We start from the raw sequence: 20,751 nt of genomic DNA, 5'->3' as shown, positions 1-20,751 counted from the left end.
GGCGGGGAGCGGGGCGGAGCGCGGCCGCACCGGGGGCGGAGCAGCCGCCGTGCCCGCCCGGGCCGGCTCCGCGCAGTCATGGCGGCGGAGCGGGAGCGGGAGCTGCGCTTCTACCGGCAGCTGCCCAAAGTGGTGAGCGGGGCTGGGCGGGGGCGCTGCCGGGGGGCTGGGGCTGTGCGCGGCGGCGGCGGGCGGGAGCGGCGCTGCCGGGGGCTGGGGCTGTGCGCGGCGGCGGCGGGCGGGAGCGGCGCTGCGGACAGACACACACACAGCTCTTGTTCGCTGAGTCTCTAGCAAACGCGCGCTGTTCTTGAGGTCCTTTACCGCGCAGCAGAACGCGGTAGGTGTTGGCCTGTCCAGCTCGTTTGCAGCTCTTGGTGTCTGATCTGCTTCCAGTTAAATCACCCGAGCATGAGCTGCTTCTCTTTCGGGGCCTCTCGCCCGCAGCCCAGCCCGACGAGCCTGTCTCGGATAACGCTGTGTGGGTTGTTTGTCGTGTCCCGCACGTCCCCAGGGGTGTGCCTGGCTCCTCGCGGGTCCGCGCTATCTCCTGGGTCGTGTTACTGCGGGTTTATCGGTGTTGCCGTTCAGAACTTGCAAAACAGCAAACGGCACGTACTGCGGCACAGCTGGTGTTGTGCACACACAGGTGCGCCTTCAAAACCACATCAGATACATCGCCCTTGTGTTCTCACGCTCTTTTTCAATAAGATGTTTTTTAGGGCTTATTTTTAATGTATAACTGAATTCAGTGAGGTTTTTCGCTTTTAAGAGTCTGGAAAATTTAATGTAGTAGCTGTAGTAATAGATACCTGGCTTGCCTTCCAGAAGGGGCGAGCAGCCATAGCTCCTGGCGTTTACTTGGAGTCGGGCACCTTCACGGTTCATGAGAATCTGACCCTTTTCCTCCGCTTGTCAACTTAATACTTTAAAAAATGGGAATATGAAATCTGCTACTTTACAAAATTAAAATTAAATCTTGAAGAAGTTACAATTTCAACATGTTTTCCAATCAAAGGCTTGAAGAAATACTTCTCTGGTTTTTCCTCTCCCAGGGAGAAGGGATGCATTCAGGCAGGTTGCTTTGCAGATACATTTTGAATGGGTTGGGAGGGCACTAGGGACCTGCTCCATATGTCAGGAGCCAAGAGATCAGAAGGAGCAAAGATGACACAAGGAGTGGAGCTGAGGATCGTAGGTTGTCAGGAGAAAGTGGGGCAGAAAGCGGCCTCGGACAAAGGAGGGCAGTCCCTCCCATGCTGGGAATGGGTAGAGGTAGCATCTTGCTGGCTTTCTGGTGTACATTAAAACTTCAAACTCTGAAAAAACGAAAGGTGAGTGGACAAACAGATGTTGCTATTTTTGAACAACGTACTCGTACATTTAACTTGCAGCGGATGGGGAGAGAGTTCTTGAATCCTTATTACAGGTAATACCAAGGCAGCTGTTGGGCTCCTCCTCGCCAAACACAGAGATCACTGTCACTTAGTTTCAAACTCGGGGTGAACCACTAAGGTGGGATACAAGAGCAGTACACAAACGGGGCGGTGGAGCCGTCCTTTTCACCAGACACCAAGCCACACCATGGGCTTTTCTCTAGGAACTTCACGCGCATTTGAACGGCTGCATCAGCTCTGCCACTATGAAGAAGCTTATGGCCCAGAAACCAAACCTTCAGATCCAGAACGGAATGACCATGATTGACAAAGGAAAGAAAAGAACCTTAGATGAGTGAGTATACACGTGCGTGCGCGTGGTGGACATTGACCGAGTGTCTTTTCATTAGTTCAAAACAGAGAAGTGTATGGCCTCATGCGTTTGACTGCAGAAAATGCATATTCAGGTTTGAATCACCATACAGTCTGTTAGATTTTTTGTTGCCTGTATCTATATAATAACTTCTTAGATGTTTGCAAGCTAAATGGAAATCTCATGTTGATTAATTCCCTTTGTAAAGGATGGAAAATTTTCACGTGTAGCATATGCTCTTCAGAGAAAATGGATTTGTATAGTTTCCTTTTTTTGGAAACTTCATGTTTTCCTTTGTGCTTAGAAAAGCTTTGTGGTGATAAAAACTGCTGCAAGTGCATTGTTGCCATCTAAAATCAGAAATGGCTATTCAGCTGGTCTGTGTATTTTAAGCTACAAGCTGGTGAATTGCGCATAGTGAGTACATGTTTCCAAAGTGCACTTTTTTTTTTGTCAGTCCTCTCTTACTGTTCAACACCTGTTCAATTAATTTTTTTAACTTTTTATTTTAGATGTTTTCAGATGTTTCAGATCATCTATCAGATTACCACTAGGACTGAAGATATTTTACTGGTAAGTTAATTAAAAGTTCACTTAAAACAAGTAAGCAATACACACAGTCAAAATCAATTGGATAGACAGCACTGGCTTCCAAGTAACAATATCAGCAATGATCCCTTCAATTGGAGGTCAGAATTATTATTGTAAAACACATTAAGTTTTGCAAGTGTTTCACGCCAAAAGATATCCAGGTCTTTTAGTTGTAAAGGAAAAGAAAACCAATTATAAGCATTGCTTTCATTATGTTGAATACACTGTTTCTTAATCAGATAACTAAAGATGTTATTAAAGAATTTGCTGATGATGGTGTCAAGTACCTGGAATTGAGGAGCACTCCTAGGGAAGAAAAGTCCACAGGTACAATCTGTTCTGGTCTTTAATTTGTAAGTCTGATGTACTATAAAACTTGGGTATGACCATGTTAATAGCAAGTAAAAACAAATTTAGTTTGGTCAATAAATATGCACTTTCAATACAAAAGCAAAGATTTAACCATGTAAAAACATGTCACTTTACTATTAGATTTCTGAGGACAAAAACGTGTTGATTATAACTCTACTACTGTTCTGAGGTTGTCATTATTTTTAATAGCTGATATATTTTATTTTTGTTACTTCATTTTTTATTTTCTTTTAGATGTGGTTTCATAGAAACACATAAGAGAAGTCCTGTTGCTGCTCTCTGGTCACACTAAGTTACCTTCAGATGCTTAGGAGAAGGCTTAATTAAAATGTATGCTTCAAAGTAAAGCTATATTTATAAGGAGAATTAGAACTATATAGATTAAAAGACTATGGACTAAAATCAAAGGTGCAAAATGAAACTTAGGAGGCTAGAGAGCTGCATCTGCAACATAATAAAATTAATTCAAATATGTTTATTCCAAATGTGTACATGTGTTTGTAGGTATGACCAAAAGGATGTATGTTGAAACTGTACTTGAGGGTATAAAGCAGTGTAAAGAAGAAGGCTTGGACATAGATGTCAGGTAAATAAAGCAGATGGAGTACCTCTGTTTCAAGGGTTGTGTGGTCTGATGCTCGGTCACGGTTTGCAGAGGTTTACAGACCATCAGCACAGGAAAGAAAATTGTGCTTAAACTAGATGATACGGAATGGAAACAGGTAACTCCTTGGAAACCTGAATTTTTATCTTCCTTTTTTACTAATGGGAATGAAACTGAGTAAAGCTTATCAGCTCTAAGACTGTTCATTCTCTGCAACATTTTCAGGAAAAGCAATGTTTTTGATGGAAATTGCATTAAAGACTCATTTTTTTCTCAGCCTGGAGGTATTGCAAAGATCTTTCTTTGTACAAGCAACCTGCTGTACAAACTCAGCACCGTACTCAGTACCAACCCTTGCTAGAGTTAGCTGGGGAAGCCCAAGCAGTCTCCTTGTTCAGGTGTGGCCCTCTGGGAGGCTGCAGGTGAGCCCCGTGTCCCCTGCCCGCCCTCCCGCCCTGGCTGCCGCCTGTCACAGGCTGGCGTGTTCACCTCGTGTGTGTCCCTCTGCGCTTTGGGAGCTGCCTTCCTCCAACAGGTTCCTGTACAAATACTCTCTATACTCAGCTGTGAAGGATGTGAAGTGCCATTTTTGTTGGTATCAGGTTTGTTGGTCTCCTGATATTACAGTTTGTATTTAACTTAATATGTACGTTTCTGCCCTAGATTGTTAATAGCGATAAATAGACGAGGCGGCCCGGCAGTTGCTAAGCAGACTGTTAAACTTGCTGAAGAGTTCCTGCTTTCCACTGATGGGGTTGTAGTAGGACTTGACCTCAGTGGTGATCCCACTGTAAGTTTTTGTTTTATTTTGGTCTGGTTTTGAGGATAAATATACAAGGTTTTGTAACAGCAAGTGGTTCCAATCATTCTTTGTTGTTACAGGTTTTTGTCCTGTGTTTGTTGCTAGCTTGAATGGATTGTTTGTAGTTGTGATACCAGGTTCATCCCTGTTGCTGCAGGGGACAAACTCTCTAACAAAGACTCGATAGATTAATATATGACACTGAAGAAAGAGCCACTGAGAAGTCATGTTTGTGGGAAGTATCTGACACTAAATTGTCCCAGTCAGATTGACTGGGTCAAGGCAAGTTAAATAATATTGCAAGTTGACACGTCTAAATTTTATTTAGATGCACCGAGTGCTTATTGCGTGTTAAGAAAGCAGAAATGTTTGAGGATAGCTGTCAAGCTGCAAGGAAAGGGCTCTGGGTGGTAGCTGTAGAAAGGATATCAAAATCAAGACAACTGGCTTGTCAGTGTTGGGCATCATCTGAGCTACTGACGTTTGACCAGTTTGTCTCATTTGTTCCCAGAGAGTAGAACATTCTGTGACTTGCTGCATTCAAAACTGGAGTATTATGTATTTTAATATTGCTAGACTTCTTAATTCTTGTAGTCGGAGTTGTTTTGTAAAACAAGCTGTACAATGGTGATGTGTTTCTGTCTTCAAGGCAGGACATGGTCAAGATTTTTTGGAACCACTCTCAGAAGCGAAAAAAGCAGGTCTAAAGCTGGCATTGCACCTTTCAGAGGTAAAAGTTTTCTTTAGTTGATCCTTCTCTGTAATTCCCATTTTATAAAAGCCTTGATGAAAATAAAATTAACTTCTGTGTGTTTTGAATTTCTCAGGCTGAAGTAGTAATGGTTTGGGGCACTATGACAAGAGAACAGAAAACAAGGAGTAATCTTCAACAATCTGTTCTGAATCAGAGCTGACACATTATTTCTTACTGTACTATATCTATTGGGGGGTTAGGTGTGAATTTGAAAATTAGTCGTATTCCAAGAGATCTATTGTTTTCTTCCTGGTATTTCATCAGAAGTCACGTATAGTAACACTTGCATGTTTTCATGAGTAGTTCCATTAGCTCTGCTTGTATCAGTAGAAAGAGTTGGGCTTCTCCATACCATCTGTTGAAGTGGTGGCTGAAGTTTACTCTGACAAGTCTGATAAATACTGAGAACATTTTTATTTATTCAGGAACTTAAGCACGATATATGATGTCACAGGCCTATTTATACTTGTTTCTATTCCATTAAGAAGGCTTTTGCAGGATGTTCCTGCATGTTTATCTGAAAATTTATTTCTTAATGTCTTAGTGGTCTTTTGTTTTTGTTTCATTCTTTGGTTGGTTTGGTTGTTTTTGGCCTCTTGCAGTTAAAGTTCTTCATGCACCATTTTTTAATCCCTGTGTAAAGCAGGCATTAAAGGGCCTCTTGCTGGGGTAGTTTTGAAACTGAAGCATACAAAGCTGATTTGAGGCCTCCAACTGAAAGTACTTCAGCACCACAAATAGCAATTGTCTTGTTTTTCCATACCAGTTCAGGATTTTGGCTCCTTCGGTTTGTAATTCCAAGTTGAGAGTCACCTTCATGCACTACTTCTTTCCTTACAGGGTAGTAATGCAGATATTTAGTCTCACTAACACTTTTGGCTATGTGAACATAGAACGTGAAGTCCATTGTAATTATTTAATGCGCTGTTTTATGCTGCCTTGACAGAATGTCACGTACGTTCTCTCTAGATTCCAAATCGAGAAGAGGAGACCAAAGTTCTCCTGGGCCTGCCTCCTGACAGAATTGGACATGGAACATTTCTCAACTCCGCAACAGCAGGCTCAGAAGAGTTAGTGCCACTTGTTCGACGGAATCGCATACCCATTGGTAAGAAAATGGCTTGGTGATCTCTGCATTTCACACCGTCCGTACTGCTGACTGTAACTCTCATTTGTCTTCGACCAGAGGTGACTTAGAAAAACGTGTTGGTATATGAGAGAGAATTGCCTGTAGAGGTGCACTGGTCATGCTTTTGACATCGTATTTGTGCAGCAGATGAAAACAAAACTAAATCATAAATTCTAGTTACATGTGCAAGGCCATGTGGTGTTTCTGTGTAGGGTTTGCAAGCTCCCTACATTTTACACCCAGCCAGTAGTTAAGAGGAAATTGACTGCCAGACTTTCCTCAGAAGATAAAACCAAATATTTGAACCATAGAAAATCAAAGAAACAACAATAGTTGGTTTTAATTTTCATTCAAGAGCAAAGAAGTCAGTTAATGAGTCAAAACCATATATTTTACAAATCCTTGTTTTTTTCATTAGAACTTTGCATGACATCCAACATCAAAACTCAGACTGTGCCTTCCTGTGACAAACACCATTTTGGATACTGGTACAACATGGGCCACCCTGCAGTGCTTTGTGTAAGTTTTTTTTATTTTAAACATGTATGTAGGTAAAGAGCCAAACTAGTCTGAAACTGGAGAAGTCTGTCTCCTTCTATGGATCAGAACTGACTTATTAACAGTTTCCAACCTTGCAGCAAATCATCTGCTTACAGGAAATCATAATGTTCTGTTCTGTATTTCTCTTGGTGTTATTGTAAAGCAAGACCTGTTTTTTCTGCATATGTAGGATGCATACAATGAACTTTTAACTGTTTGTGTACTGACAGATTTCTCTTAAACATATTGGTCTAATGCTTGCATTTGAGCTTGTGCTTACCTGGCTATTTATTGTTTTGGATGAGAGTTACTGAGTTCTCCTGACAGCTAATTAAGGTCCTAAAATGTTGAGGTGCCAAGTATTTTGCTGACATTGGCAGGATTTTACTATCATGCAGTTGGTTTAACCCCGATAATCTGTAGCATTGTCCAAGTGTGTGTATGTATATATATATATTAGAGTGTTGTTATTCAAATAAGCCTCAATCCTTTATTGTGTGAAGTATTTATTATTGATCTTGAACTCTGTTGTATTGGGTGAAAAATAATTAATGATTAGAGATTATTTCTGAGATTTTCAGTTGTGAAAAGTGTAGATAACCAACAAAGTCACGTAAGGAAGCAGTTTACCCGTAAAGGCCTATACAAACAGTAGTAGAAGGAGGAGATACTTCAGTCTTCAGTGGAACGGGACATAGTTAGCAATCCTCTCTGTGGGGACACAAGGACTCTGAGTTGCAGATGGGCAGTCTTATTAACCCTGAAATAATCCTAACTTGCTCCTTTTAGATGAATGATCTTTAAAATTGTGAAACAGCAAGATAAAACTGGTTTGTGGTGTGTAGAAAAAAACCCTTTGTGATGTAGAGGAACTAATTCAAACTCTTTTGTTTTCTTTCAATTTGACTCCAGACTGATGACAAAGGTGTCTTTGCAACAGATCTATCGCAAGAGTACGAGCTGGTTGCAAAAACATTTAATCTGACTCGATCGCAGATGTGGGATCTTTCCTATGAATCGATCAACTATATCTTTGCTTCAAGTGTGGTAAAATCAAAGCTAAGGGAACAGTGGTGTAAACTGAAGCCAACTCTGTTTGATTAATCAAACAGCTGGGTGTGTTAGCTTAGTTAATCAGCAATTTTTAGTTAAGTCCCTGGCTTTTTTCAGACTTCAGGTTTACAGATGCAGCCCATAATCTGCTCTGGTGCAAGATGATGACAGGAATGTATCCTTTGTTAGTGGGGACAGAATCAAGTGTTTGTTCCTAGCCTGGAAGGGCTCTCAACCAGTGACTAAAATCCAAATGTGTCATCAAGTAGTTTCTCTCCAGCTGATACATCATGTCTTAAAAATACTTGATATACGTCATCATAGTACAAACATTTGAGAGTCAGAACAGAATAAAGGCACAACTGTTTGAGTTTACAATGTCTCTGTTGGCCAAGTACTTTGTATGGTGTGTATATTTGGCAGTTTGTATTATTTTTAAATAGAAGTTTTGAGCTATTGATTAAATGTGAAGACAGAAACAAACTCAGCAAGAAAGAAATATGTCTCAAAGGAATTAAATATTGCATCTGTTTTTACTGGCATTCATGTGTGACTGAAGCTTGCTGTGGATTGTGTAACACACGTGGCAGTGCCTGTTGATGCCCTCAGCACTGAGGGTATTGAGACAAAGTTAAGAATCTTTAATGCCTTAGTGAACTGTGAGCTACTTAGAGCACATGCTCTAGTTTGTAAAGTGCTTTCTAGAATTGCTGTTCGTTTCTTCTAAAAGAGCAATAAAAATAGCTTAAACCTCTGTGTTTTCAAACCCACTACTTCAAGTGTGCATGTTTGAGCCGTGCAGCAGAGCGGCAGGTCTGGGCTGCTGCAGGACGGGCTCTGAGAGCAGACGCTGCGCCCGGGTTCGCCCTGCGAGTCGCAGTGCCTGCGCACCTGTAGTTTGATACTGTCAAAATATATGTGAACATACATACACAACAGTGGCCAACACTAGATATTGCTAGCTAGCGTAGGAAGTATCCAGAGAGAAGGTATCTCGTACTAGAATGCTTTTACATTGATTAATGAAAGAAGCAAAATTCATGCTCTACAAGGAATACTGAATATAAATAGAATGATACAAAAGCTGTTCATGACCTCTGTTTTGGTCTTTTTTTAATAAAATCAGCATGAAGTAGTTGTTCTGGCTCCAAAGTGGCAATAAGAAACAAAAAGAGAAGAAGAAAATAAAAGGGGAAAAAAAAAAGGCAGGGGGGAGGAGAGTAAGGAAGTTGCCATGTCTGTGCGGCCACCTGAGGTTTCCACAGAACCTTTTCCAAGCAGAAAACGTTCCTTTTGGAGGTGGGTAAAATTACGTGAAGTAGAACTGTAGCCTGATACATTCTCATCTGAACTCAGAATAAGACCTCATGTTTTTTTAACAGTACTTTAAATTACTTTCCACTGATCACATCATTTTTTGTTGATCTAGTTTCATTATCACTTGCAATTTGGTCAAATTTGTCTGTATTTTCTTTCTACTGAAATAATTACTATGATAAATGTAATCTTTTTCCTTCTTATTGAAAAGCCGTCTAAAGACAGGTTGCTTAGCTTTCTGGAATGTTATGTGTATCTTAGTCTCACGATAAGTGGGCATACACTCGTGAGATGGCATTCTTGTGTAAAATAAGTTATGGCCTTCTAATAACTCTTCAGTAACCTAGTATTTGGTTTATTAGTGAAGAAAAACTGTCAGCTTCCTGTTTATTTACCAAGGGGTCATCCTCAGTGTTCATTTTAGCTGTGAAGTGTCCAACTTTCTAAAGCAAAATAGGACTCATGATTAGTGTCTGAGATTTTTAGTTTCAACCTGTTAGTATTACACAGAAGTGAGCTTGATTTTTAAGGTTTACATGTTGACTGCGACATGTAGATGTGTTCATTCCAAGAGCATAGCCCTGGTAAATGTTGCTATTTCCAACTTCCTTTTCCTGCAAGCGTACAGTGTCTTGGGGATTTTTAACATTATGGACTGCTACATGTAGTTCTCAATATTCCAATTTAATTGAATTCTGCGTGTCTTCAAAATATTGCCTTGCTTCAGTTGTAGTACAGCCCCAAACAGTTTGGTACATGATGACACATGGATACTGCATAGTTATAAATAAAAAAAACCTTCCCTGATTATTACTGAAAGAGCTGTGTGCTGGAAGGACAGTGAAACAGTGCTGTTCTATGTCACCTGAACACTGTGTACTTACCCTGTCACTTCGATACTTGCAGATGCACTGCTGATTTAAAAACACCCACCGCTTTGCATTTAACAGTATTTATAGTGTCTCAGCGGGTAATGGAAGTCAGGAGGTAACCTGGAGGATTCCATTTGTGTGAAGTACAAGACGCAGAAGTATCTCTGGGTGGCTAAAGAACAATACACAGAACCAGGGGATTTCTGTATGTTGGTTTCTAACTGCAGTTACACTTAGGTTGGAAAGGGTGGGGAGATTTGGAATGAAGTATAATCATCTGATTAGCGCTTTGTGATGCACAGTTGAAGCTGTACAGCAGAAGCTGAAACCTTACCTTCTTACTGTCGCTGGGCTAGTTCTCAGGCGTATAACTTTTATAAGTAGAACCGCAGAGATTCCTTCTTTGGCTTCAGGTAGGATTATAGTTAATTTTAATTTAAGTGCTTCTTGCTGAGCCTGCTTGCTGAATTCATAGTTAACAGTAAGATAACCATTTAGTTTCTAATATTGTATAAAAACGACTCTGACATACAGTTGGAGTGAAACATCACCGCATCAGTAATGGGGCGGAAGAGCTTTTTGGTTTCCCGCCCCTGAATGTAGTGGATGTTATGAGTACCTATTTCTAGAATTTCATATGGTATGAGGTTTATTTTTTTAAGTAAACAAAATAGATCTAGACTGAGTTAATATTCTTGTTTATTCCATCTGATTACATAAGATAACACTTACAGAACAGTCTTCAATGCTCCAAGTCTTTATTCACATCACACACTTTGGTCCTCCTAAACATTATTGTCTTTGGTGAGGTATGCAAGCAGAGAGCGACTGCTCACTGTAGCATAAGCTTCTCAAGAGCTCCTTTTGAGACAAATACTGAAAGTCTTCAAAACCCCTCTACTCCTTATGATTACACTTGTAACATACCACAGCTTACCATCACACAACCACTAAACTGTATTTACACACTGCTCTTCAGGATCAAAGCTTTGCAAGTAATGTAGTTGCATGAATGATTTATATGCCTGTTTCAAACTAATATATTAAAAAATAATAATACAGATAAGGGCATTGCATTAGGTAAGTGCAATGATTAAGATGATTAAGAGACTGGAGTATCTCTCATGCAAGAGGCCTAGAGACCTGATGCTGTTTAGACTGGAGAAGGCCCCAGGAGATCTCACCAATGTTTTAAAATACCTGATGGGAGGGGGTGAAGCAGATGGAGCTTGGCTCTTCCCAGTGATACCCAGGAACAGGAAAAGGGGCACAAACTGAAACACAGGGAATTCCATCCAAGCATAAGGGAACACTTTTTTACTGTGTGGATGGCTGAATTTGGGGACATGTTGCCCAGACAGGCTGGGGAGTCTCTGTCCTTGCAGATATTCCAAACCCTAAGCAACCTGCTGTAGGGGACCTTGCTTGAGCAAAGGAGGTGGACTGGACAACTGCCAGAGGTGCCTTCCAACCTCAACTATTCTGTGATTCTGTGAAGTGAATATACAAGTCTCCATATGAATATAAAATCTCTTTAAAATTAAATACTGACTTAGTTGCTCAAGTGATGATTTTTCACCAGGCTTGAACAAAAGCAGTTGACTGACTTGTGAAATTGTTTTTAAAGAATGATTTATTCATTCTTCAGAGCCTTCCGTCTTTGACATCCATTGTGGAATCCTTTAGTGCCGTCCGGCCCCTTAGGCAGCCGCAGCACCCCTACGGGTAGCCCGTCTGCAGTCTGAATTTTCCGAGCTAGCATGGGGCTACTGGTGGGACTCCTCTCCCCTGTTACAGTTTGAGCTTTTCTTCTCTGTACCCAGGGGCTACCAGAAGGAGTGATACTGCTATCTGAGGAATTATCTGTACATTTCCTTGGAATTTCAGGGCTAGTGCTTGGGTTAAGCTTGCTGTCTTCAGCCAGTGGAGACTTTTTGGTTACTTTTCTCAGCGAAGATGGACTGTTCCAAGGACTTGATCTGGGTGACACATTAGGACTCAAATGGTTGTTTGGATGAATGACAGGGCTCAAATTACTTGTAGTATTTGTTGCAGTACTTTTGCGTCCTGACAGTGGTGATGTAGGATTACTCTCCGGGTCAGAAGAGCTATTTGCTGAAGATTCATCACCAACAAACAGAAGCTCCTCAACTCTCTTATTAAGGGATCTAGCCTTCTTAAGAGTCTTGCTGGTATCTTGATCACAGCTCTTGTCTTTGGGAACTTTTTTCTTTGGAGGTTTCATGCCTATTAGGACAACTTTCATGCCAGTCTCTTGCTTTTCAGCACACATGAAATCATGAGCACGTACGGCAGCATCCACTTCTTCAAATTCTACAATTGCACATTCCTGAGTTCCCAGTTGGGTGTAGCGACTGCTCACCCTCCTGATATCAGGTGGTAGATCCCTACCAGGTTTGAGAATACGAACTGATGAAATTCCACCAAAAGTTACAAAGGCTTTGAGGAGATGCTCCATTACCCTTTCTTGCGTGCATCCGTTTACTTGTTTGCTATGAGCCTGCAGCTCAGAAATCATGTGGATATCATACACCAGTAACATCCTGGTAGGGAGGTTTTCACTCGGAAACACTGGAACTGGAGTATTTCTTCTAACCTTCCTGTTGTCATCATTGAGCTCGAGAGTGTTGGAGTACTTCAGTGCGTAGGCTGTGGTTCTCCAGTCACGGGTAAGGTGTTTCACCTTGAAGACAGACACAGGTTAAGCAGCAGAACTGACCAAATCTACTCAAACTAATTACAGAAAGGCAGGTGCAGGCTCCAGTCTACAAACAGAAATTTGGATTTAAGTTTCATGTAGACTTGAATGAAAAAGTAAATAGTTTTTTTCTGCTATAGTGCATCAGTGAGCTCCTGTAAAGTTCATGTCCTGTTGAATCTAGTGAAAATAGGGACTGACACTAAATCCCAAACTGAAAATCACTACTTTATATTAAAGCCTACTCAAGTGATGTTTATCACTCCTTACCTAGGTCTGAACTCCTTACCATGACTTAAATGCATGTTCTGTAGGTTTTATGTTGCTAAATTTGCCAAACAAGTAGCTTTGCCAAGTTTAGGACTTCATTTTATTGAACTGATTTTTCCTCCCTCAAAAATCTCAGTTTAAAAACCCCCAAACTTCTCCATTTCCAAGGAGTGTTTTTAAGAGTTTATCTGTTACCAGTATAATCTGTTTGAAGTGGTCTGAAGAAACTGGGAGTGCCTTAACTTCTAGCTCTGCAAAATGGTCAGATTTAAAATCTTGACAAAATGTTTCTAACATAGTTTTAGAAATCATTTACATACACATATTTACATAGAAATTACTAATGTAAAAAGAAAGAAGAATAAACCCCACCTCATCTTGAAGTAACTTCAGTTACCAGATACTTTCTACTACCCTTAGTTTTTGGATCTCCATACATGTGCAAAGGTCAGATTCACCATCTCTTCTCACAGACAAGAAAGTAACTTTACCAAGATTAGTTAGCTACTCATGAATAGCTAATCTAGAAACTCATTTTATCCGGTGTCCCATTTACTATACCCTACTCTCTCCCTGAATGATAATTTAAAAGTGTAGTTGCTTAAAAGCCTATGATTTCCCTAGCCAATCATGATGAGTGCAGCAATTGAAGTTCTGGATCAGAACAAACCTAACCATCACATCAAATCTGAATCAACCCCTGAGAGAGGTAGATAAAGAGGAAGACTGTAAAGCTGCCTCTATAAAAAAAGTTATTTTCATCTAATCTGTCCTAATATTTTGAGATTCATCAGGTCTTCAAGTCTCAAAAAGACAGCTTACCTTTTTAAAAGAAGTGAGGAGTTTAATACTGACGTAGCCCATCTTATTTCTTCTCACATGCTTTAGAAGGAAGGCATCTTTCTCAAGGTTCTCATCTGAGAAGTAATATTCAATTTGTGCTATTAACTTCTGGATCAGGTCATTTTCTGGTGGTTTCCAGTTCTGGTCAGAGTCATCATCATTTTCGCCTCCACTGGAAAGCAGTTAAATCATTTTAGTAACAGATCTTCATCTTTTATTTGTTGATTCAAATAGTCTTTCAAAATGAAAAGGCATAGCCACAATGCTGATTCCAACTTACTTCATACGTAGGCACCGCACAGGTATTGCCCTGTCCATCTGAGGCAGGAGGCCAGCTCAGATGGTGAAGCTTTCCAGTCAGCATAGGGAGTAGTCAAGTTCCTGAGCTCATTCCAAAAGCTGATCTCAGTGTAGAACAATGAGACATATATGCTGGCACCTTGAAAGCTCTCTGCTAGCTCAAATCCTACACCAAAACATGGAATGCAGGGGGACAGGCACTTGGTGCTCTACAAAGTTCTGCCAGTGTCAAGTGTTTTATTTTTCAGTATGATGCTATTAAACATAGGCTCGACATTTATGTGCTTCATGTGTAGTGTCACACACAAGTAAATGAATATTCTGACTTGATGCAATCATGATTTCTCAAGCCTCATCACTGCATGAGTGCAGGAGCCAGTACCCAGGGAGTAAGAAAGAGACAGGACTACTGCACTTTTTACAGGTCACTTCCAGAGTGACAGAGTAACTTGACTACCAGTTTACCAAGGGTCTTAAACCGTATGTATGTTTCAGATAAAGGACTTTGGTGCAGTAGCAGCTCATACACCTCAGGAACAGCTGTATATGCACACATATGCCGGTAGCCAAGGAGTCATTCTCATTTCATCTCTGCCCCTTCCATCATGTTGTCTAGGTACCTGTGCAAAACGGAGCGGTACTGAGTCTCCTATCCCAAAAGAAGATATTGCAACCATGGATTTGAAATAAACATCTTGCCACATACAGTCAGAGCAACATGTTTGTTGCTGCAATACAAAAGCCCATTTAAATTGTTACCCAGCATTGAGGCAGAGAGTTCATCCACAGACTGCAGCCATAGATGTTGCTATAAGAACTATAATGCACGAGTCTGTCTTAAGACAGAGCCATTTTTTAAAGCTGTTAGCAGTCTAGTTTTGCTGTGGGACTATCATGAAAGTTTCTGTTAAAACCTCAGCAAAAAAAAAGGAGGAGCCTCGCATTTTCCCAAAATTGCCTTGAGTGGCTTTTTCAGAGCTTGTGAAATCATTTAACAAGGGAACAGGCACCACATTGGAGTCCTCCGAGGGCAATCTCAAGGGAGGCTGCAGCTACTGACTGCCCTTGACCTGTGACAGCTTTGTCCCCGAGCTGGTGACAGTAACACTGACCAGCACACCGCCCTTGGCAGGTGCTGCTGTATAGCTGAAGGTGCTGTTCGGATCGACGGGCTCTGCACAGGGAATGTGCTCCCAGGTGTGACTAGTTACGGTAGTTCTTTGGGACCTGGCTTTTTGAAGCTGATGATTTATTTACTTATTATGGTTCTTCTGATGATAGGGCAACACACCAGATATATATGGATATTCACAGAATCCTGGAAGTCTCCTTGTTAAAATCTCCGTAGCCATTTATTCAGGTATAGTTCAAAGGCATGGCAAGAGAGGGCGAGAAAAAGAATTTGAGTTATTTGACAATGACAGAAGTTGAGGATGATATATGAAGTTATGATTAAGATAGTGAAAAACATTCAATGTCCAGCTGTGGGTGCTGGTTTCAGAAGAAGAAAAAACAAGGTGGTTTATTTTTCATTCACGATATTCCCTTACCCCACTACTTCTCATTTTTCATTCACTACTGATTCAGAACTTGTATGGGCAGAAGAAACATAAACCATTTCAGCATCTTTACATATCCACACTTTGCTAAAAAAAAAAGCTTACCTTCAATTCAGGATGCAGCTTATAGTTTTTTTTTAAGAGGATTTATTAGTACAGATATTTGCAGGTATTTGGAAGGTTGAGATGGAAATAGAATGGAGCATCATGCTTGGGAAAGAAATTAAAATTAATTGTATGTTTGCAAAGATCAGTACCAGCCTTACTTTTGCTGTAACTAGCCTACTAGTTATTCACAACTTTAATTTACTTATGTCTGTATTCAGAGCTTTGCAATGAATATGCTTCTCAAAACAGTTAGGATAGACTGAAAAACAACCTTTTAACATGGTGACTCATCTGGCTATTAGTCACACAAGAAACTAAACACCTGCACAGAGAATAGATTCTGGGTTTTAAATATCAAACTCAGAAACAATATATTACATTGTCTGGATGGAGTCTAACCTTTTGACAAGTTTTTGTTGAGTCTCAAAAAGAATACCATATAGTATTAATAAATACTATGTGACAATACAAATTACAGCATTGGGTTAATGCTCTAACAGTACAATCACTCAACAGCAGTGTAAGTCTGTTAACAGAAACTAGTGGATACAATACTGGGTGCCTACTAATGGTATGTGTGGCTGCAGCAATCATTTAATTGCAATATATATTGTGAAATATTGTATTTTAGACTGACGACATCATAAAAACATTTGCCTTTCAAGCTCAGATTCTTCCTGTATTTGTCTACATCCACAGTAAGCTTAAGCTGAGCAAGAATAGCTTTACTTTTTGCATAGGAGAACAACCTGTTCCTTATAAACAGTCTGAAGATATTTCTGAAGCACCTGGCAGATAAATGTCTGAGAACTGAATGTCAGAAACACTCAGAGATCTCCCGAAGAACTGTGGTGTCTCGACCATGAGGAAGTGGTTTTCCTTCTTAAAATACAAAACATAGCAATTGAGGGAAAAAATCTAAATTGTCTCCTAGCTTAGCTGGAGAGCAAAATGGCTCATTCCCAGCAGTTTTAGACCATCACTGACAATTTTCCAAATATTTGGGTAAATAACTTCCTATTGGATGTTGCATTCCCAAAAGTAAATCCTTAGCTAAGGTTACATGTAAATGGCATAAACATGTCTGAACTTCACCTACTTTTGATGCAGAGCCTTTACAGTTCTCTCCATGGCAACAGCACTGGCCTTTGTTGGATCAAGAAGAGGCCATTTACAAACAGGCGACCTCCACAAGACCTGAATATACATCAGCACTGCCAGCAAACATTTCTTAAGGTAGCACCTACTGTAGTGGATTAAATAAGCAGCATGTAAGAGTCAGTTATTATGTGTTACAAAGCTTGAAAAAATAACCACTCTTTTTTCAAGTCTAGCCCAGGGCTAGAAGCTCTTACACAAGTAACATTGTCAAAGAAAACAAATGCAAAAAATACTATGAATTTAAGAAATCAGTAATTGGAATGCAACACTGTAGACTGCTGTACTAATTTGATTTATAATAATACAACACTCATATGATTGTGGAAGACTAAGTAGACTCAATTTAAACATTTCACTTGTGTCTAGGTATGCTCGCCTCCTGTCTGTAGTGCCTAGCTTACAACTTTGGCAGCCACAGAAAGTTCCCCCTCCCCAGCTACCACTCTGTAATTTAAAGTCATGCATCACAGTTCATTCTGAGTCAGTGCTAGGATATTAAGTTAGATAATTGATTAGAAACAATTGATCTTCAAACAGAATACTGAATTTCATGCTGCTGTACCTAATAATCTTCGTGTGACTAAGTTTATTACTGCACCTTTAGCTTTAGTACAAAACCCGCCATAACTAGTGACCTCTGTGTTTGCAGTTTTCTGGCACAAAAAAAAAAAAACAACCCTGGATGTTCCTTTTACAACTCAGAGATTCTGGTAGGCATCAAAGCAATTTCAGGCATCAGTAATAACTCCTGCAACTTCTAACTAAATACAGACAACACTACTGGCATTATCAAACACTAAAGTGTAGAGTAAATTGTAAAGTGGTAGTTTCTTCTGCATTTAAATGGGTCTTGATTTCATGTCTGGTCAACTTGTTTCCAAAGCCACAGGACAGGTCTGCTTGTCCATGTCTTAATTGTACTAAAGAACATCTCTACGGTTCTATGCAATAAACAGCAAAGGGGGGTGCAGGAGCGGGAGGTGGCACACAACACCAACCAAGACTAAAGCCGTTTCTGTAAAAGGCAATGAAGTGGAGGTGTCGGGGGTACCACAGCCCGGCGCTTCCCGCTGCGGGGATGCCACGTCCCGCTCCGCACCTGCGGCGGGGCTGCTGGGCAACGGCAGCCAGGCTGGGCCCGGCCCCGCGCCCTCGGCGGGGACAGGCAGCTCCCCGCCCGGCAGCTGCCCCCGTTGGAGGGTTTCCCGCGTCTCCCACCCCTTCCCGCCGGCGTTGCATCAGCCGCGGCCGCACCATCCGTGGGTGTCCGCGGCGGCCCCGCTCCCTGCCCCGCACAGCCAGGCCCACGGGGAGCGGCGGGCGCGGCCCGGGGCCACCTCCCGCCGCCCGGCCCGCCCCTGCGGGCTCACCTGGAGCGCCCGCACCGCCCCGAGTCCTCCTCGCTGCAGCTGCCGCCGCCCCGCGCCGCCGGGCACGGCGCTCCGCCGCCCTCCTCCTCCTCCTCCTGCTCCTCCTCGTCCTCCTCCTCCGCCGCCGCCTGGACGGCCACTCGGATCTGCACGGGGCCGCTCCCCGCCGTCAGCTCCCGGCCGGCGGCCCCAGCCCCGGGCTCCGGCGCCTCGAGGCCCGCAGGGCCAGCCGGCTGCCGCTGGGCCATGGCGCTGGGCGGCAGAGCGCGCCGGACCGCCGGCCGGGCTCAGCCCCGCGCCGCCACAGCAGCGATGCCCCGGCTGCCGCAGCCGCCTCGCCTCCTCTCCACTCCCCTCCCCTCCCCTCCCGCTGCGGCGGCGCTGGGGCGGCGCTCCCCGCTCCACTCCCCGGGGCGGGCCCGGCCCCACAGCGGCGGGGACTGTGCCTCCGCAGCGCGGGGTCCGCCGGGACGGCTGCGGGACCCCGGGACAGCCGGCCCGTCTAAATGTCTTCCTTGTTGGCGACTGAATTGGGACTGCTTCTATTTCAACAGCTATCGACTGGCTCCTCACCGACAAGCAACGTCCCAGCTTCTCTTCTCCTCATACAGCCCTGAGGCGCTGCGTTTTAAGAAATTCAAAAAGGTTATGCTGGGGTAAGTGTGGTTTTAAATGGTGAGGGTGGGATTTGGAAATAAGAAAACCGAGTGAACAAGGACATGATTGGATATATGTTATTTTTGTAGAGCACTCTCTAATTCTGCATAGTACTTAAACAGAATAAAAAACATTCCCCTGTAAGAACTTATTAAAATATAGAGGCCCCTTTTCTGAAACACTTATGCATTGATTTATTTAGAACTTAAAGACTAATGCACTATATTTCAGGAGACTGTGTCAGCTACTAAAGTGAAATTGACATTCATTTTTTCAGGATTAGAACCTAAACCATTTCTATTTACCATGTAAATATTCATCATTCAGTCAAGGAAGATCTATCTATCAATACTATCTGAACACAAACTCTAAATGCAGGTTGGTTCTTTAAGTCACTGCCTCATTTGTGGCATCCTTGGTTTTGTCTGCACAATTCATCTGATTTGTACTCCACTGTATTGCTTCAATGTTTTCTTAAAAATTTGGATTGGCAAAAAGTGAGACTGCACTCGGGAGCCAGTTCTCATCACTGTGACAAACAGTCCTTATGAGTCAGATTTGCTGGCATGAACACATAACGGAACTGCCACTCTGGCTCAGTGGGTTTGGCTTATTTTTTAACGTGCCTTAAGCAATGAAATATTTTGTTTATGAAATATGCTTATGTGCATCAGTAATCAAATCGCTAGTTGCCTGCTAATGGAACAGCATTTTGTAATAAGCCTTGCATAGGGCAGCACTTTGCTATTGGCTCTAGTGGGAGCAGAAATGCAAACACAAAACACATTCCAGGAGAGTATACATACAGGGATTATGGGTCTGATTTTGTATTTAAGCTTATGAGAGTTGTTTGTCTCCCTGTGTTGGAAGAAGGTCAGGACCAGTCTGAGCAAAGAACTGTTTTGTGATACAGCTGACCTAAATGATGTTTGACAGAGACATTTCGGTTTAGCTGATGACTCCTGTCCAGGTTAAAGGAACTTGATTTTACAGAGAAGGATGTTAGATGTGTTTTTCTGCTTTACCCATGGTTACTGCACAGAATTGGCCTTTAGCCTTGTTTAAGTCATTTCTTTGCAGAGTCCTACTATCATTATCATCTAGTCTGCTACAAACACATGAATAATGTTGAGAGGATTCATGTAGATGAAAACTGATGTCATTTCAAACACACTGTTGATTAGATCTCCATTGAAATTACCAGACTAATGCTTTGCTTTGTTTATTTTTTAATATAGCAATTTTCTATAATGTTTAACTACTAGCAGAGATTAAGCAGTATTTGTAACCATGGGAGAACTGAAAACTAAATGAGTAACATAGACAAGTCCCTTAGAGGGGGACCCATATCTCAGCTGAGCTTCTGACACTCAGGATTATAAACCCATGAACCACAACTGTGCAAAACTTGCACAGATTTCTTATGGCACATTCATTGTTGACACAGTATTATCTGTATGAAAAAAACCCACCCTCATATTTTATATTTCTCACAAAGTAAGCCATAATTATGTTATTTTTCTGTCAGCCTTTCAAGAAATGTTAAGTAGAATGACAATACTCAAAGCTAAACCCGGGATATAGACGCAGAAGACACTGTGAGGCAATTCCGCACACACACAGCCACGCCGCTGCTTTTCCAGCCACCGAGTTCTCGCTGTGTGTGTTTAGAAGCACCCATGGCCCATCTGTGGGGCCTCTGGGCTCCCGGAGCTGCCTGCGGCTGCAGGTGCGAGGTGCCCGCAGCCCCGGCACCGGGCTGAGGTGCCCGCAGCCCTGACACCCCCCGCAAGGGGGGACAGCCACACCCTTGTGAGGCCCCCTCCCGCGCCTCCCCGAGCCCTATCCCGCAGCCCCCTACCTGAGGCCGCTTCGCCGGGCAGCGGGTATGAAGCGTCGCTCCCGCAGCACGTACCGAGGGACAGCGGCATGGGCGACATCACCTCAGCGCTTGCCGCCACTCGGCGCGGCCTCAGCCGGC

General features: G+C 42.4%; 2 protein-coding genes across 3 annotated transcripts; one reads left to right on the top strand and one right to left on the bottom strand.

The window, feature by feature from the left end:
- The first annotated feature begins 11 nt into the window (after nt 1–11).
- Nucleotides 12–8,348, top strand: MAPDA (N6-Methyl-AMP deaminase). The gene is made up of 10 exons (XM_082060934.1): nt 12–132; nt 1,601–1,731; nt 2,262–2,322; nt 2,580–2,667; nt 3,217–3,298; nt 3,980–4,106; nt 4,768–4,848; nt 5,842–5,980; nt 6,420–6,520; nt 7,454–8,348. The coding sequence occupies exons 1-10, from the start codon at nt 79–81 to the stop codon at nt 7,643–7,645; spliced, it is 1,056 nt and encodes a 351-aa protein (XP_081917060.1). The 5' UTR covers nt 12–78; the 3' UTR covers nt 7,646–8,348.
- A 2,117-nt stretch (nt 8,349–10,465) lies between these two features.
- Nucleotides 10,466–20,739, bottom strand: LARP6 (La ribonucleoprotein 6, translational regulator). Of its 2 annotated transcripts, none has more exons than XM_082060667.1 (3): nt 20,632–20,739; nt 13,595–13,787; nt 10,466–12,487 (listed from the first exon to the last, which is right to left on the bottom strand). In XM_082060667.1, the coding sequence occupies exons 2-3, from the start codon at nt 13,634–13,636 to the stop codon at nt 11,417–11,419; spliced, it is 1,113 nt and encodes a 370-aa protein (XP_081916793.1). In that variant the 5' UTR covers nt 13,637–13,787; nt 20,632–20,739; the 3' UTR covers nt 10,466–11,416. The 2 variants fall into 2 exon arrangements, with proteins under 2 accessions (XP_081916793.1, XP_081916792.1); XM_082060666.1 differs by lacking the exon at nt 20,632–20,739 and adding an exon at nt 18,114–18,455.
- Nucleotides 20,740–20,751: the final 12 nt, after the last annotated feature.

The sequence above is a fragment of the Streptopelia decaocto genome, assembly GCF_964273445.1.
Source record: "Streptopelia decaocto genome assembly, chromosome: 9".
NCBI lineage: Eukaryota > Metazoa > Chordata > Aves > Columbiformes > Columbidae > Streptopelia > Streptopelia decaocto.
The sequence above is the reverse complement of the archived record's forward strand: the minus strand, read 5'-3'. Positions and strand labels throughout refer to the sequence as shown.